Source organism: Haemorhous mexicanus, chromosome 6, assembly GCF_027477595.1.
Source record: "Haemorhous mexicanus isolate bHaeMex1 chromosome 6, bHaeMex1.pri, whole genome shotgun sequence".
NCBI lineage: Eukaryota > Metazoa > Chordata > Aves > Passeriformes > Fringillidae > Haemorhous > Haemorhous mexicanus.
The window spans coordinates 48,099,385-48,118,670 of NC_082346.1; the positions used below are offsets into that span (position 1 = coordinate 48,099,385).

The 19,286-nt window shown below is 39.4% G+C and overlaps 1 protein-coding gene across 1 annotated transcript in view; it reads right to left on the reverse strand.

The window, feature by feature from the left end:
* Nucleotides 1-4,350: 4,350 nt before the first annotated feature.
* The window catches only part of KCNK10 (potassium two pore domain channel subfamily K member 10), a 53,496-nt gene continuing 38,560 nt past the window's right edge, over nucleotides 4,351-19,286 (reverse strand). The window contains exons 5-7 of the mRNA XM_059848188.1: nucleotides 10,860-11,046; nucleotides 7,623-7,765; nucleotides 4,351-5,672 (exon numbers count right to left, since the gene is read on the reverse strand). Coding sequence (XP_059704171.1) covers nucleotides 5,052-5,672; nucleotides 7,623-7,765; nucleotides 10,860-11,046 — 951 coding nt within the window. The 3' untranslated portion in view covers nucleotides 4,351-5,051. The remainder of the gene's footprint in view (nucleotides 5,673-7,622; nucleotides 7,766-10,859; nucleotides 11,047-19,286) is intronic.

Here is a 19,286-nt window from a genome sequence, read left to right on the forward strand (position 1 = left end):
AGTTTCATACATTAATCTACAAGCCTTTTTTGAGTTCCACAGATTTGTGTTGATTTGCCTTGTGTTTTCATTGATATTTAAATGCCTAGGGAACTGTTTCTGAAGCTCAGCTTATTTGTGTTTAGTATTGATATAATGCCATTCCAGTAAGTTTAAATTGCACAGTAGAGATGAATTATAACAGCAGGCCTTTGCTATAAAAAGCTTAAAAATAACAAGGCAGCTTCACTTTACTGCACAGAATTACAGGGGCAGATTTTGGTCTAGATTAGACAAAACATAGAACAAGTAAATGTACAAGGGTGACTGAAACAGTCACTTTTCAAATTCATATCTGTTTAGAAGGAGACTTTCTGCTCTAGGTTAGTACACAACATAACATGATGCTTGGTCTTTACCTGTAATTTATTTCTAGTGGACGATGGTATAACTGAGAGCAGCAGCAATCATGCAACCTGACAACACAAATAAACCCCTGAGAAAACCAAAGCTGGCAAACAAACAGCCCATGTACAGCATAAATACAAATACTTCAGTGAAGGGCTTTTAAGGACAAGTTTTTAATAACCTGAACTCAGACATAATTTCATTTATTATGGGTTAGAGATTTTTGCAGAAAGTCTCTGGCATAGTCCATTAATGGCTTTGGAGGAAGCAGACTGGTACTAGCAACATCCTAAAGCCAGGCAGCAGAAGCTCAGGTGATTTATAATTTCATGGCCACAATCCAAATCAGGTTCCATGAATATAAATCACTGGCGGGGGGGGGATATTATTGTATTTTATTTACTATTATTTCTAGGATTTATTAGAAATAATGTTCCCTATTAAATGGTAATGAAATTACAAATATTTTGAAAACCAGTAGCTGCACAAGTTCACCGATGCTTATGATGGTTAATGGTTCAGAAGGATCCCCAAAGTGGCATAGCAGAATTCTCCTGCACAGAGCAGTGGAAAGTGGGACTGCAGAGCTGAAGGCTATAGGGATACAGCAACTGAGTCATCCTCTGTGTGTGAGGGCTGCAGCTACAGAAAATACATGTTTCCTTGTTCTTTCAGGTCCCAATTCCCATGTCAAGTCATGTTATGCTCGGGGCAGGATCAGAGAGTTAAAGTCAGTAACTCATCCTTCAGTAACTCAGCCTTATTTTCAGGCTGCTAGGAAAGAGCCTAATTTAGAGAAAGATGTTTTGGATATGGTTCAGACTACTTTTGCTAAAAAATTTCTATAATGGTAGAATAGCCTCACTAGAAATAACATGGCAAGTTTTTTATAGTTTTTGACAGAAGATGAGAATTTTAGCCATAAAAACACTTGATGTTTGAACTGAGATTCTCTCTCAAGCTGTTGCAGACAATTAAAACCAAGGGATGCCCTTTAAAAGGGGAAAAGCAATTTATCTCATTGAAATGTCATATTAGGTGTCAAGATGTTTCTCTCTGGCCCCCTATGAAATACACCATTTGCACTTCCCACATTATAATAAAAATTATGCATATTGAGGTATTCAATGATAGACAATCATCTAGCAGAAAATATTTACTCCTGTCATAGCCTGGCAACTTTCTCAGCAAGTTTCACAGACACAGAAATGGAGAGGAATGAAAGAGAGCATTTTGTTTTCGTATAAAAGGTCATCAAATGCTCAGTATCTCACTGAGAGTTTATTGAACATCACCTCTTGTCCCTGAACTATTATATCCCAAACTAGGGGATGCTGAAGAAACAGCTAATAAAATGTCAGCCAGGGGCTCCTGCATTGCATGGCCAAATAGAAACTAGAATGATACCCACACGCCATCACCTAGAATATGGACAGGGGACAGATTGAGGACTTGGAAAGTTAAGATTAAAACTATGCCAAGATGTCATTGTCCTTCTCTTGCATCAGAGCAAACAGTTCTAATTTTTGCCCAACAAATTTTGCCTCCTCACTTTTCCACGTTGACTTGTTTTCTGTGATTTGCCTGTTGTCCAACTCCCTGCTCACACAGACAATTCCTACAAGACAGACTTTACTTTCCCTGACCTTAATCAGAACAAATGCCCTGGCAATGGGTAAACTTTATATTTCATATATGGAAAGTGCATCTCTCATATCCTTACAGAAATCTGTGTGACTATGCAGAACTTTTCTATTGCAGGCAAGCATTTCCTGTGAGAAGAACTCATCTGAAGAACAGATAACGCTGCATGCATGATATTGATCTTGGCATTTGGTAACCAAGGAGAATTATTTGCAAAACTGAATGGATTGCATGCTTTCAGAGTCAGATGAGATGGTTTTGGGTGCCAGATCCTTCACAGATGCAAAGCACAGGATGATGTAACAAGGAATTACTGCAATTCTCAGGCTCGAATTGTACATCTCAGCACTTCTGAACCTTTTCTGGAATTCAAACACAAATCAAAACTGTAGCTTTCGCTCCTAACCTCCTATCAATAAAACACCAGATCTGAACAGCCTTGCTGCATCCAGATATGCTTCATCCATCCTGACACTACAGAATTAGTGATGCTCATGGATGAGACTTCAGAACATTTGCTCACATGTGGAACTCAAGGCCTGCCCAAAACCAGCAGTAACAGATGGATTAAAGAGCTCCAGAGCTTGAGGATACCTGCACCTTGCTGGTGTCTGCCTGGGGCTTGAGGAACATGTGATCCTGGGATGGTCACCAGCCACCGTGTTTGTGAAGCCAAGCACAGGGCTGTCTGGCACAAAAGTCTCCAGAAGCCACGGCAGATCTTGAGTCAAGTGGAACCTTCTCCAGGGACTGGGCTTACTGCCCTGTCTCTGGTAAGGTGAATCCAGAGTGTAGTCCCACACCTCAAGAGATTCACTGGTGAAGGAAGCAGAATTCAACTTCTCTTGGATCTTATGGAGTTAGAGCAATCCCAAATGACCTGAAATTTTTCAAACATTGCTTTTTCTTCCTTGATTTTCAGACAGATAATGAAATTAGAAATATGACAAGACATTTCAAGAGAAGTAACCAGCAGACAGAACAAACTAAAAACTTCTTTCCTCCTCTGCACTTGTGGAATTTGGCTCCCTCCTGCAATTTCAGCAGAGTTATTAGATATGCAAATATGTATACTCGAAATTTGCATACACAGTGTCATGCTTCCATTCATAGCCATGGCAATCTTGAATTCTGGTGGCCAGTTTGATTTTGAGTTGTCTTATTGTGCATAAAATCTCAGAAAGTATCAGAGAATCATACATGCACTTTTGTGTGTGTAGACATCAGCATGCAATTCCAAAAGTCTGTGTCTGCATGACCTGTGGATGCTTGCATGTTTGACTAGCTGGCAAGAGTCTCTGCAATCAACATCCATACTTACCTTACCTATAAGCCTAGAGTTTGAATTACAAGAATATTTAGGATTTTGTGAAAGCTCAGGGAAAGCATTGCTGGTACAATCATGTGTATCTCATTTCCAGCATGCATAATCTTCTATCTCCAATGGCCCACCCAGTAGCCCACAGGCTGACACTATAAAAATTTAGTAGGTTTTGCAATTCCCATTAATTATTTTGCAGCATTTTCTTTGAAAACACAATTCTATTTCCATATCCATATGCCCAGACAGCACAAAGGATTTTTAAAAATGCCTGTAGAGTAGTTACATTTCACTTTAGTCTAGAAATGTAGAGAGCTCATATTTAGTTTCTATCAATAAAGGGATAGCAAGTTTCCAACAAAGATAGTACTTGAAAGAAAATGAACCAAATTATTCAAAATACTTGTTTAAAAAGTTACAAAATATGACAGCATTAATGGCACTTAAAGCTATAAGCACTTAAAAGATTACCACAATAATTTTTCCTAAACTTCTTTTTTGTTTTTTTTCTTTTTTCCTTTTTATTTTTTCTGAGACTATGACAGCAGCTTATGTCTAAACCAAACCCAGCAAAAGGGAGCAGAGAGCCCTGAGATTCTGTGGCAGCCCTGGCCCTCATTTGAATCACATATATTCCTTTCTGTCTATTTTTAAAAATTCAGATTCAGCTAGAGAACAGCAGTTTGTTGACATGCAAAAGCTACAGCTTCCCTTCTGTCCTTATAGTCTTACAGAATTAAAATAGAAGGGGCTTTTTAGTGGAGGAAAGTGTGAATGACAAATTCTTTAAAAAAAAAAAAGTTGGCCCACTCTTTTATACTTTAAGCCAAATACCATTAAATTGATGTTTCTCTTCATTTAAACAACATAATATGAAATATTGTATTTTCTTCATATGCACTTTCTTGCTGTGACTTTACATTGAATTTTCCTACATGAGAAAAAAAATCCATTTGTTTATTTTCTTTTTTTTTGGTTTTTTCCATTGCTTAAGATAAATACCCACAGAGTTTTTTGTTTTGTTTTTTCTTTTACTTTTTTTTTGTTTTTTTTTTTTTAATGAAAAATTGATGAGCAATCCAACCCTTACTTATGTCTATGTTGATTTTCCAACCAGCACTCAGCTGCCAGCTGTGTTCATGGACATTCTTTTGGCATTTAGAAAGGTAATGCATCTGACTCCAGTATAGGAAAAAAAAAAAATCTAGCTTGGATCACGTGCCAAAACGTAAACTAAGCCTTACTGAAAGTGTCTAGTTCACTCCAATCATTTCTCCTCTTTTTAATCACCAGGGGAAGGCTTTATGGATGCATACTCCATTACAACGATATACTGCTTTTCATCCCTTTCATAGGCCCTTCTTGCATAGCTGCTCTTTGTCTAATATCGCACCATGGTAGGGGCCCTCTGGTGATACTGCCATGGTCCAATCCCTTCCTTTGTCTCTTGCCCTGGTAATCTTATACAGGCTGAAATTTCCATGTGCGTAGCTTTCTGTTGCCATTCTGCAGGGCTGTGTTCCTGATTTGTTTTGGCAGAGCAAGCTTGAGTCTTTATGGCACAGTGAAATATTCTTGGATGCTATGTAATTCAGACTGAATAAGGAGTCTGTATAAGGCACGTGTCTCAATATACATGAATATAAAAACACCAACATCATTAATTCAAGTCAATCGTCTTTTACATTTGACTTCTGTCTCAGTATAGTTCTTTGTTTTTTTGCTTCCTTTCTTTGGCTTCATTGGGAATCTCTCCATTTTCCAGGTCTGAGTGCTGCTCGATACAGTTGGTCAGAACTGCAGTGCTAGAAGTATTCTTGGAATTACACATCTTCTCTGTCTCCTCTTCCTTTTTTTCTTCATCCAGCATTCTATCAGAATAGTTTCTGAAGGTCTCATAAATTTTATGCATATCCTCAGGCATGGTCTTTTTGAGGTCTTTGTTTTTCCTCTTGGTCGTCTTAGCAGACGATCCAAATTTGTTGATGATGTTGTCCTCAGATGCTCCCTGCCCGTGCTTGTTGAGCTTATCTGACCCTTTCAGGCGCAGGTTGTTAGGCCTGTTGTTGATGCTTTCCTGAGAGGAGGCCTTGAAGCGTCCTGTCTCCAAGGCAGGAAAGACGGAGCGCTTCTCTGGAGAGAGCAAGTCCAAGGAGTGGGCCCGCTGCTCCACGCCCAGGCGCCTGCGCTCCATGCTCCGGATGGTGGCTGCCCGCTGAAGCTTGTCATGGATCTCCACGCTGAGCCGCCGCCGTGTCTCTCTGAACTCGGCCGTCACGTTTGCTTTCCACTCTGCTGCGTGGGCTTTTATTTCTCCAACCTTCACAACAGGAGGAAAGAGAAATTAATTTTTTTTAAAAAAAAAAGAAAAATCTTTCCTGTAGAACAGTAGAACAAGCACTTTTTTCTCTGGCATGAAACTGGGAAGAGGTCCCATCTCCACTGCATCCATCTGGTCCCAAACTTCAGAAGTAAAGGGCTTACACTGGGCAAACTCTAAACATACCAGCTGATGGCTTTTGTGACATAGAACCCATCTGCGTGTGTCACTTTGCCACCCCACACATTTTATAGCTGTGTTACATGGTGGGACATGTTCATGCTAATTCATCCTTGATTAAGAACCAAATTCCTGACGAATAATATCAGCAGTAGATGGTCAATAGTGGGCAAAGTTAATCACATACAGTTAAACCAATACACTTCAGAACAACACAACAAGCAGTGCAGCAGTACAGGAATGTGTCTTCCTGTATTGCTCATGGATGTAGATGTTTAGTCCCACTGCAGGTCCTGTTCAGAGCCACAGAGTCACAGTGCAGTTAATGTTTAGTACCCATTAGCTTATTTCAAGTGGCTCTCTGACTACCCCAGTCTAGGGTTCATTTTCAGGGAACAAATGTAGCTGCTTTCAATGGAGATTTCCATTGCACGACTGACCAAATACCACACTGTCAAACCGTCTGAAGCAGTTTTCAACACACATTCTGTATGGGCACTATGAGCATATCCTTGAATGCCTTACTGTCTTTCTCTGTTTTACTCCTTTGCACTGGAGGATGGAATAATGGCTAAGAATAAAGCCCCAAGCCCCAAGCAATGGCTGTACTCAATAAATGTGCCTTCCAAAATGAGAAAAATCAAGACAAATGACCAAGCAATATTTCAGTTAAAACAGGCCTTTCTCAAAGTTCAGCTATAGAACAGATTTAGGAGTACAGTGTCTGCAGGAACCCACCACGGTCAATGAGTTTTTTGTGCTGCTGCAGCCTGAACTCAAGTTTTTGCATCCAATAACCCACAAGGAGTTATCTTTTTTTCTGCAGGCCAGATGTGCAGGTGTCCATTTAGCACTGTGACAGAACGCATCTTTGTGGGAGACCAGATTCCTCCCTACAGGTGCCTGATGATCAAGGGAACAGCCACAGTCTCTGCAGTCCCCTTTATTAATGGAGATACATGGGGGATGCACCAGGCCTCGGGTAGTGCAGATGCCTACAAAAATTAGAAACAGCACTACCCCCCTGCCAAATTTTGCTATTTGGTTAACCCTGCCAGGTAAACTTTCCTAGTAAAGCGAGGTTTCCTTAAAATTTGAAGTTATATTGCTAACATCCTCCACCACAGGCTTCAGCTCTAGAGGCATGGCAATTGCCTTTTTATTTTCCACACTTATTTGAGGGTGGAAAATATTCACACTCAAATTAGTGGGGAAAATAGAAAGAGAAAAATAGAAAAATAGGAAATAGAGCAGTATCCTCTTTGAATCAGGGAGGGCATGTTCTGAGTGAATTTAGTCATGCTCTCCTTGATGCTGACTGCTCAGTTTCTTCACCTTTTTAAAAGAGAGTACACAGTAAGGGACCTGAATCTAAACTTCTATTCAGAACCACATTCCCTGGCATAGCAAAAGACAGGAAAATCTCCTAATTTTTAGGGTGAGGACACTGAAATTTTTAGTACAATTTCCTAGCTAGTTTCAGAGTCAAGGCTGGCTTCTCCTTCCATAATTGCAATCCTACTGATGTGTTCTGTGTATTTTTGAGTACTGATTGAGGTGTAACAGCCTTGGTTGCTTCCGTGGCTTTTTTCTCTTCCTTTGTGAAGGAGCTAAGGATCAGAGCTTACTGTATACCAAAGGCAGACAGTAAACCACAGGGCATATTGAGCACTGGTCATGCAGAGCAGCATCCTTATTTAGAAAAGCAGGAATCAGGCCCTTAAATCTCTCTTGTAAAATGACAAACTGCTGAGAAATTACTGATCATACCTCTTCTTGTGTCTTCTTGGACAAGACTCTTAACCAGTCTCCAATCATACTCAGAACGGCAGCAAAGTAGGCAAGGCCAACAAGGATCCAGAACCACACTAAGGGTTTATACCACTCCATGTAATTCATCTCAGCATCTCCTCCTGAAATAAACATATAATTATGCTTACAAATCATGAGGTGCCAAAATCATTACAAAATATCTGCAATTCTGAAAAATGCCTAAAAGTATTTCCTAACTCTTGTCAACAGCACTGTAGTTCTGATAATAAGACAAAAAGCCTGTCAGATGGGAGGACCCCAGTCTGTTTTAATTTAAGTCTTCAAAATTACCTATTGTTCTCCTGCTATGTGACCTGCCAGAGCACCCAGGAAATACTTTCCTTTATACTGCTCGTATGCTGAAGCAGCTCTGAAATTCTACTTTGATAGTACTTGCAACAGCACAAACAACTGTCCAGGAAAAAAAATTAATATAGCTGGTCTTCTTATCCTGAACTGCCTGCAACCTCATAGTTTAAAAAAAAAAATTTACAGATCAACCTCTTTAAGTTATAGAGTTTCAAGACTTTTTTGGGTTTAGCGACGGGATTGAGAGATCCATGTGCAGAATAAAGAAATGTAGCCTTTTCTTCCAAATCAGGGTATCTGACAAGAAGCCAGCCATGCATTAGCCCTCAAAATAAGGCTGTACACTCTTGGGTATTATTCAGAGGGATGCATTCTCTGGACAGTGACTTCATAGGAGACATGGATCAAACCAAGCAACAAATATACTTTATTGTTCTTCATGCAAGTCTCTGGATGAGCTGGAAAAACAAAAAGTGAGACATTTGGCAAACCTAAGGTACTACAAAGACTCCCAAATAAGTGCAGTTGGGGCGAGGTTGCTGCCTGCTATAGAGTAAAATACAGAAATTTTTACAAAAGAAAGCAACCACACTTTTGAGACTCTTAGTCCCATCACAGTGCTATGTGCACTGCAAGAACGAGCCAGTGAGAGGCAAGCACAGCCCTGAGTGGAAGAGAGTCAGCAGGAAAGAATCTGCAGAGCCCCAAGGGCACTGCCACGTCCCTCAATGCAAGTGAATATCCCCTTGGTGGTACCTGTGTGAATCCCTACCCGAAGAGCAAGCCTACCAGGAGACTTAGGCAGAGGTCTGCATATTTCCTCTGTATGATTGCAAGAGAGATTTTAGGGTTTTTCCCTGTTAAAATCACCAGACAACACAGTTCAGCATTTCCCCTTTTGCTTTTTGCAATCTGAGACATTTCTGTGACTTTAATTTTATCAAGACTCAATATGACTGTAGTTACAGTGTTTGAACACCCCTATGGAAGGTCAGACATTTGAGACTTGGCAGGGACCCAAACATTGGGTTTGATGTTAATCTCTCCCCATAGAGTGCATGAATCACACTCTTTTTTTCCAGTCTTTAAGAGTCTGAAACAATGGGAGGTAGGGACTGCTGTTGCTATGGTACAAGAAGCCTCTTCTGATCATACATGTCCCTGAGGAAGCTCACTTGGAAACAGATTGTCTGGATCTATCTTGCAGAGTAATCAGGTGACTGAGAAAGCATGAGACCACTTTTTTCAGCCTATCAGACACTGTGTTTTTTCAGGCTCCATGCACAATTTTATTTCCAACTGTATTACAAAAACCTCCCAGTTTCCCGAGAGCTGGAATTTGTTCTAGGGGAATAAGCCAGTATAACTCCATTGACACTGTTTTAACCATTAGGATATAGTATTTTTGATTTGCTGTTGAAGGAACAGAGATACTGAGATTAAAGTGGCAAAAAATAAAAGGGGCAGAAAATCTATCTCAAAACCAGCAATAAACCCCAAACCTCCTGGTGATCACCTGCCTTAAACTCTTATCATTATTATGCCTCTGAAGTTGTCTTGTTCCGTGTCTTCCATATGATTTTTGGAAAATCCTGCTTGTTAGTAGCCACCCAGCTGTGGATTATATTCTCCTAATCATGTGCATATAGAACAATTTAATATTCAGAGGTTTTTTTACTATCACATTATTAAACAATACTGAAATGTTGTATTATTAAGAAAAAATATTGTAAAATATTTTTATTTCACACTCTGATACCTCAAAGAATATCAGTTAACTCCTTTACACATCTAAGTGGATAAAATGGACAAAGCTCACACAATCACTTCTGTAACTGAATGGTCCTAAAACTTTCTTTTTTATATCTGGGTCTTTCTTTGTTCAGTGGCTTTTTTTCCTCAATAATTCATGTCTTCTATGCCAGTATGTCATAAAAAAAGGAAGATTAGAGTATTCGCTGCAAAAAGACTTGTCTACTGTCCTTCAACAAAAGAAAATTTTGTAGTTTTATTTGATGTTTTTAACTCATTCTGTTTATAGTGACTAAGAAGCACAATATGACTGTTTGTAACACAGGCAACTTAATACCTTTAATTAGGACCACTGACAGGAATAAGGAGTAGAGGTCATGCACTGACAGGAAAAAATTCACTTATTTTAACCACCTTTTTGTTAGCAAAGCAGCTGTGTGGAAAAAAAAAATGTCTCTCTTATCTCTCCAGCCAGCTATCTCAATTCCCTCTTTGGAAATTGTATATGGGCAGACATTTATAGTTCCTGCTTGTACTGTATTAATCTTGGAGAGTCTCCCTCAAGTATTGAGATACATACCCCATTAGTCCTTCTCTCCTGCAAGAGTTTTCCTTAACAGGTCAACTGCACTGTCAAAATTTCTGCCAAGGTTAGGAAATAGAATGCAGGTTTTTATAATGCTGCAGCTCCTGTAGTAGCAGCCCACTACTGCATCTGATCAGAGAATTCTACAGACCCGTGGCTCAGTCGTCCTTTGTAAAAGCTTTCTCCATTCATCATTTGGGCTGCTTGCTCCTGCAGTCAGCCTCAGACTGATCACTAATGGACTAATACAAATCTTTAATTCAATGGGAAAGGAATTTTACTTTTGCATAATTCATTGAATGATAAAGGATAATCAGGACTTTCCAGGCTCCTGTTATCTACACTGCTGAAGGCTCACAATCTGCATATGGCATGGCACCTGGACCTTAAATCAGCCTGGTGTTGTACTGCACAGAAATCCCAACAGAAACACCTGGCATGGTTTCACTGGAACATAACACATTGTGCAGAGCCTCCTCTCTATTCCAGAAAGCAAATTCTAAGAACCAAGGCCCTTGTGCAGAGCATCTTGGCTCAAAGCTGCTCACCTGCTACAAAGTCACCGAAGCCAATAGTGGTCAGAGTGACAACTACAAAGTAAATGGACTCCAAGGCTGTCCATCCCTCGATGTGTTTGAAGATAAATGCAGGAATGGTCACAAAGACAATGCAGCCTGCCAGGATGAATGCGATGGTGGAGATCACCCGGATCTTTGTTTGACTCACTTGTTTATTCTAGAAAAAGGAAATAACAGGAAAAAAAATTTTTGAGTGGATTTCTGGATCTGTATTATTTGTGAATGACTCACTAATTATGCTGGTGTCCCCTGGTATGTCTCTTTCTGCCTTCTGTGAGCTTGTTGGGTGGAATACAACCCTCTCTCCCTGTTAGTGAGAATCCTGTCCAGGTAACAGTAAACCCCATGTCTGGCCCCAGTTTCTCATGATTACCATTTTCTATGCACTAGGAAGTGACTAATCTACTACAAACAACACCTGGAAAAACATTCCTGAGCTTCAGAAAGGCATCAATGTGTTCCATATCAGGTTCAATGCCTAAGAAAAAGTGCACATTCACACCTCCATACAAGTATGTGTACACCCACATTGCCTCACCAGCACCAAGCATTCAACAAACAGGACCAAGGTTAAAATGAAAATAAACCCCTTTTCCTTCACTGAAAAGGTGCAATTTTATGGAGAAATAATTCATGCTTTGGTTTTTCTAGATTCAGGTTTTACAGCTTTCATTCACAAATATGAAGGTTAAATCTCCTCTTCAAAAATAGAAAACTGTATTATTGATTTACTCCAGAAAAAAAGGATTTATGTCAAATACCAAACAGCCTGAGATAAAATTACCTATGTAAATCCACATTAGAAAGCTCATGAACAAAGAGTATGTGTTACTGGCTTCTAGAAACTGAATTCAAATATAGCCAGTGTAATATTTTACACTTCTAAATCATATAAAGTCTCAATTTATTTAATATATAGTTAGATTTTGTTTCTATTAATATTGATGGAAGCCTGGATTAACACAATTGACTCTGGCAGATTTATTTCAGATTTTCTCTGCTGTGAATAAACTCAGCACCCAATAAAGTCTCATGAGAAACCTGTAAATTACTAGAAACCTTACTGTGGATTCATTTCAGTGGCAGTGTAAATTCTCTATTCTGAAAAAGCAACATGGAGGTCATGTAAGTCATATTTCCAAATTAGTTTTTCAAATCAAGCATCTCCCTTAACCCAGGAATGAGATTTCATTTCAGATTAAGGCATTGCCTAGACAGGAAATAAGATCTCAGAAATTATCTTTGTAATATACAGAAGGGATATTGCCTGAACTGGTTAATATCTAACCAGCTTGTGAGCAATACTGTGCTACCCTAAAACAGGAGCATTTCTTTTAGAGATGCAATGCTAGACCCTCGTTAAGTACTCCTCTGATCTGGGATGCATTCAGAACCAGGTAACATAAATATGAGATATTTCATACTTTTAGTTCTGAAACTGTTTAAGATGATCCCTACATTTAATATTTCATTTGGATGTGGGTTTATTTTCTGTGTCTAGATGAATAGAAATAGTTCAATAATATTAGTAATATAATGCCAAATATAAGACATGGAAGAAACTGCCAAGTACCAATGGGAAAAGCAACACAAAAATATAAAATATGAATTCATTCCTTATTGCCCCTTTTTCCTAAGAGCCATTTTGAGTATTTTGCTAAAATAGCAAAGGACAATCTATCTTCTTAGGAGGTATGGACATACCTTCACAATGGCAGGATTTCAGACTTATTCAATGAGTAGTGAAAGAAAAAGAACAGATCACATGGATGTTACATAGTGTCCTACAGTAGCACCCTGCCTTTTTTCATTGAGAGTAAGACTTTAACCAAATTGATGTATAATTTCTAGTTTGACCAAGGTGACTAATTTACTTCTACTAAATGCTCCAGTTTCCTGATATGTAGAAATGAAATGTCAGGAACCTTGTGGTTGTGGAAGTTAGGAGACAAGTGCCTTGTGGAAGTTAGGAGACAAGTGCCTCTTGGACATCCTTGAACAAAAAGTAATTTGGAGCTGCCCAGCATCAAAGTTGTGCATAATAATTCTTCCTCCAGTGCCCACAAAGCAAAAATTAAAATGCATTTCAGTATGTGTCAGAATTGTCTCAGGAGAGAGACAGGAAGAAAAAGAATGGCCTTCAAATGGGTAACGAATGTTCAGGACATCCCCTCGTCCATGAGCGATAAACTCAGCCAAAGGTTTTGGGTTTTTTTAAGTAGAAATGGTAACAATGTAAATGAAAGGATCTGTAAAAGGCCTGACTCAAGGTTATTGTGCACCTTTGTCACTGACACAAAAGCAGAGCAGCTGAGGGTACAAATGAAGGTAGAAAACAATGGTGAACCAGGCACAGAATTTTTGGAGCTGCTGAAAAGAGCACAAAAGCAGGACTCAGAAAAAGAATTACTTAATGAACAATAACACATGAAATGCAGGACTGACATGAAAAGGAGGGTCTTTTTACATTTATTCTTGAGATGGCTAAGTGCTAAACTGGCCAAACATTACTGATGTCGTCTTGCTTACATGAATTCAAACAACCTCCTGTTAATCTGCTCTAGTGCCAAGAGGGATAATACAGACAGAGCAATGAACACACCTTTATCAGTGGAATTTAGTTCTTATCCATCTTTTACATCAATAACTTCAGCTTCACTTTTTCCTCATTTTGTATTATATATACAGAGGTTTTAGTAGTTTTGGTCATGCTTAATAATTCAGGAGTTAAAATAAACCTGGAGTTTTTTACTTTCTTTTTTCTCTGTCTGGCCCAATAGATCAAAGCCAGTGTAGTGGATTATTTCATGTTTCCTGCTTTCTTCAGGTGAATTAACTGAGGTACAGTTTTTCTGACCAGAGGGTTGACAATAAAAGCACCAAACAGTGTTTTTAAATTTGCAAACTGAGACCACACAGTTGATATATATTCCTATGAAAAAGGAGGAGGAGGCATTAAGTTGGGGATCAAAAGAGGCTATAGGCATTTATCAGACTGGACTAAATGCTAAATATGTGGAGCATATATATTTCCATGAACAGCATATTTCATATAAGCCTATTCCAAGACTCTGTAGTGTCACCTGTCATTTCATAGAAAGCTGCCCCAGTATTCAGTACTACTAAACCAAAAATAGCACTGGAACACTTGCTGCTTCACAGTGAGCTCAGATGGTTTTTCTGTCTTCCAAACTTTTCCTTTTCTGAATTCCTGACAAATCTCCCCAAGACTCCAGGCAAGCTGGCTAGCTTTTTTGCTAGATGACCAATGGCATATTTTTAGAGATAATGTAATATACCTGCAAGGAAAATGCTATCCTCATCTCTCCAAAAGGCTCTGTATTTTGGAGCAGAGAAAGCATATTTCAAACAAAACACATTTCTTTAGTATTTCTTTTGTTCCCTTCACTTACTCTTAACTTTTTGCCCTTCCCCATGCTGCCAGCTATTCTCAGAACAGATTGTCTCTGCCCATGCACTAATTAAACAGATTGTCTTCTAAATCACTTTCTCTAGACCAAAATATTTTAACACTAGGAATGACAGTCTTTGTACCAAAGCCATAAACCAGAATATCACATATATCAGCTCACAAACATTTGATAAGTCCTTAGTCAAAATATGTTTGCAAAGCTAGTGTGGATGGTGCAGGCAGTCATAGTTCACACTGCTTGTCTTTCAGCTCAGCCAAATGCAAGCCAGCCCTGGTCCAGAGCCTGGCACACACAGTAGGGTGTGATGCCCTTCTCAACAGGCTATATGGAAAGACTGGCACAGCACTGGCTTGGTCATCAGTGATTTGGTCACAACAACCTCTTTGCTGCCCGTAACAGTCACTGTGGATTTCATTGTAACTTGTCCAAGCTCCTTCATGTTCAAAATGAGACTGAAACTAAATGCATTTTAAATATCACTGACTTGGACATAACACCTAAAAATTATAAAAATATTTTGTTCTTCTCTGTTCTCTGACACTACTGGTTCCTGTCAGCTCCAACAGACCCACCTCAAGGAGCTGCTGAGACACTGAGATGACATGGTGGCACCTCTGGGGAAGTGTGTTTTAGAAAGGGCAGGAATGCTGGACAGGCAGAAGACAAGGGAAAGAGGAGAGAACAAAGGAATAACAAGGTCAGGTGAGTGGGAGCTTCTCCATGGCAACACTGGTACTGCAGGGTCTGCAGCCCATGGAGGACCAGCAAAGGAACAGAGGAAAAGAGTTCAGAACAGCAGAGAAACCACTGTGTTCTGACCCCAACCCCTGTGCCATTTGCTGCTGCGCCAGAGGGACTGAAGGTGACCCACAGCAACAACACAGGTGGAGGAGAGGTGTCTGGAGTGAAGATGAGCTTGAAAAATGGGGAAAAAAGGCATTTTGAATGTTTGTGGAGATTTTGTTTCCAAACACTCAACTCAGCAATTAATTGTTTTATGCTAATTGGCAATAAATTAATTTAAAGTCCACTAGTCAAGTTTGTTTTGCCTGTATGAGGACGTGGTAAGTGACTTTGCTGTCTTTATTTTGATCCATGAGGTTGTTTAGAGAACATTCCATTGCTCTTCCCATGTTCTCTCCATCATTGTGGGCGAGTGAGCAAACGGCTGCGTGGGTGCTTGCTGCCAGCCAGGACCTACTCACCACATCAGTGAAGAAGACAACACTCCTTGAAAACAAGCAGCAGAATTATAATATATATTAAAATATAGATGACATTTCAGACACCTCCATGGGTTATCTGAACCATTCTACCAGATGTGGGCTTCCCCTACATTCTAACCTCTTGGTGTCTCAGTGTTATTTTAGTTCTCATGTTTTATATGGAATGCTGCTATGGCTGCACAAGAAGGTGCAGAATCTATCCTCTGCTTTTTATCTGTAGTCAGTACTAGAGGAGAGACAGATATTAAAAGCTGTAAGCAGTCACATTTATTATTAAGCTTGGGAGACAAAATCCTGAACTCATACAAGACACAGGTCAGAGTAAAGAAGGATTTAAGTTATTTTTAACATCATTTTTTCCCCATAAAACCATATTTCTGTAGAGTATTTTTCTAGACCCAAATGGAATATGCAACAAGCTTCTCACAGAGCAGTAGCTTTCTCTAATGTCATTTTTGTAAATCTCTGCATGGATCTTGCTGCAGTCATAATGTGAGTACTGCATCATGAAAATACAGGAACACTGGCTCAGACATTTTCTAGGCTTGATATACCCTTTTCCAATCTTCTTCCTCTCATTAGAAAGCACACAGAGGGATTTCTGATATGGACCCACAAATTTATGTATGTTGCTTATTACAAAAAAAAAATTATGATCCTAAACCTCTGTTATGGCTGAGGTGTACTCAGCCCAAGGGAAAAAAAAAGAGGCAAAAAACCACATTGAATAAGAGGAATCCATGTATACATAGACTTTTCTCAAACACTGGAGCAGACAAAGGACAACAGTTGATGGCATAGACTTCAGCAATTTTACCGAGGCCAAATTTGTAATGTGTTTCTCCTCTCTTCCCTCCTTCAACTCATGTCTGAGTTGCACTTATATTCCCCCACCCAGAGAGTGCAAAACTGGGTTAATAAAGATCATTCCACATAACTTCCCTGTACCTGAATGTATCTGATCTTGCCATTCCTGGTACAAAATACTCACCATCAAAGACCAGAGGATAAGAACAAAATTAACAAAATATCTGCTACACTGAAGTTGAATTCCTTGAAATGGAATAGCTGTAAGCATCACTAAGTAAATTAAATACCAAGTTAGAGGGCCTAAAATATCAAAATCTGGGATCTATAGGTGTTCTAATTGATTTTTTAGTGCTAGTTTACTATCTTAGGTCTGTGCAGAAAAAGATATTTTTCTGCAGCTCAGATATAACGGAGGGTGTAAATGATCCAAATAGTAAACCCAGCATATTCAAGACAGTGGTTTAACCTAAAACAGAATTCTGAGACAAATTTGGCTCTGGTTGATGAGGAGTCACCACCTCACCATCAAGCCTACAAGCCCCCCAATTTAGTCACAACCCTCACCATCAAGCCTACAAGCCCCCCAATTTTAACCCTGCTCAGGGAAATGTGACTCTTAGAAGGACCTTTAAGGTGTGACAGGCAAAAGAATAGATCATGAGCTGGTTTTTTACATGCAGTTGTTCTGGGTTTGTAAATCACCTTTCTAATCACTGATTTTTTATATTTCTTTGCCTTTTTTTGGAAATGACTCAACAAATTGTTAGGCTGAAGTCTGAACCCTGAACTTTCAGCTCATAAACCTTGTATAATTTTGGAATAATAATGTGAATGTGCAACAGTAGGTTGAATTTCACACCCTGTCCTGACAGCTCTGTTCAGAGACAGGATGCCAGCAGATGGCAGATAGATCACTGCATCAGACAGTTACTCTGTGGAACTTATGTGAATATAATTTTTTTTTAATTCTGCCTTTTTTCTTACATAAAATTGCAGTGAAGAACACTATATTTAAAAAAATTAAAAGATAAATAATAAATTAATATGCTCAGTGAGTTTTTAGTAGCTGATGTAATAACACACTGATGCTGGCTAGTAACGTGATGTAATTAAACAAAATAAAAGAGATTGTCTTGAACAGAGCAAATCCATGAACAGAGGGGAGACTATGAAAAAAGACTGCATTTTAAGTGCCCTCCTCTACACAGTTACCGTCTTATACTAAGTTTTTTCCCAGATTGTGTTTTCCATTCACTTTCTGGGAAGGAATTCCTGTCACCTTTGTAGTAAGAGAACAGAGAAGCCAAAAATCTCTAAAAAGAACTTGAATCTTTAAGTGAAAGAGTGACTAGAGTTGATCAGATGTATTCAGAAAGACAAACAATAGAGTTTAGGAAAGGTAGAGCTTTGACAGGTGCTAAAAGAAATCTTTCCACCAGTTCAATGTGACTACACCAGCCCCATCCCTATCTGCCAATTAAGAAGTACTTTTCCTAGGACAATTCCAAGGTTAGGTGATGTGTACTGTTATCTTTCAGAAAAATATTAAGTGTGGATCACTTTCATAGCATGTCTCTGAAAACCAGAGCAAAACATGTTCTCTGAGCTGAAAACCTGAAAGTCAAGTAGCAGACGTGTCTGTTCTGACAAGTCCCTGGTTCAGTGAAGCACAAGTTGCTCACAGAGGCATTGCCTTTCTGCACAAAGCAGTGTGTTGTCAGTGGTGCAGTCTTGCCACCACCCATGTCTCTGGCTGCTTGCTCACATCGTGGTACTGCAATTCACAGTCTACCAGCTCTATTGCCAGACCTGTCCTCCGTGTCTTGCTGGAAACCAGAGGAGTGAAGCAGCAACCAAGCCCAGGAACTGCTCAAGGTGGCCTCACCTCAGAAGCCAGAAAATCCTGGAGTGCTCTCAGAAACTCATTGTGCCCAGGCTGAATTCCTGTATCTGTACTAAACTGCAAGACAGGTGAAGATCATTTGGGTTATGCTAAACCCATCTTCTTCTGGTGAGAATCTAAACACTCGTCCAAGGTTGGACAAAAGATGATCCGAATTAGCCTATATTTAACTCATGAAAATGGCAGCTGCTGTGTTCTGTGACAGTGTACTCTGCCTATGGAGTGCTTTCTATCTTTAGATGCTTGCAGACAATGTGTGTACAGAGCATGCCAAGAGAATGGGGCTTTGTTCTGCTGTTTATTATAGAAACATACATACATGAGGGATCTTATGAACAACTTGTGAAAGATAAAAATACTACTTTTATGGCATTATGTCACCTTGAAATGCATGTTTCATTTCTGTTGTGTCTGGCCTTGTACATATTCATTTCCTAGGGAATCACACTTGCATGCATGTGAAAACAGACTAGAACCCAGGTTTTGCCCTAGATTATTGAATATGGAACATACAGGAATAACCAGGAGCTGAGAAGACAGGGCTTTTGTGGGGGAAGCTTTGGTTTACATCTCTGACCTGGTTGATGCTTATTTACTTGCACCAAATATAACCATTCCAGTAGGACAGATGGCAAAAACTATGCAATGCATGGTGTTTGGGATAGCATCATCCTGCCAGTGCCTCCGTTTCCTAAAATGGTACATGAAAAATTCTATTTTTTACAAAGCATTATTTTGCAATGAAGTACCTCCAGCCCTACCTACTCATAAATGTGTAGTTGTTTTCCTGGTTAGTTACACACTGAAATAATGGTAACATTTTGGATTAGAAAATGAGTGGTCGCATGTGCCCAGCTCCTCTGCTGAAATATTCTGTCAATACTGTTGGGGTAGTGTGTACTTGATAAGAGCAGACCTCTTTCTCACTTTATGTAGTTCAAATTGTTCTTAAAATTCCCACAGAATGCTGATTACTGCAGTAGCTAAATTTGGGATTCCCAAGGTCTAATTTGTGGAGTTAATT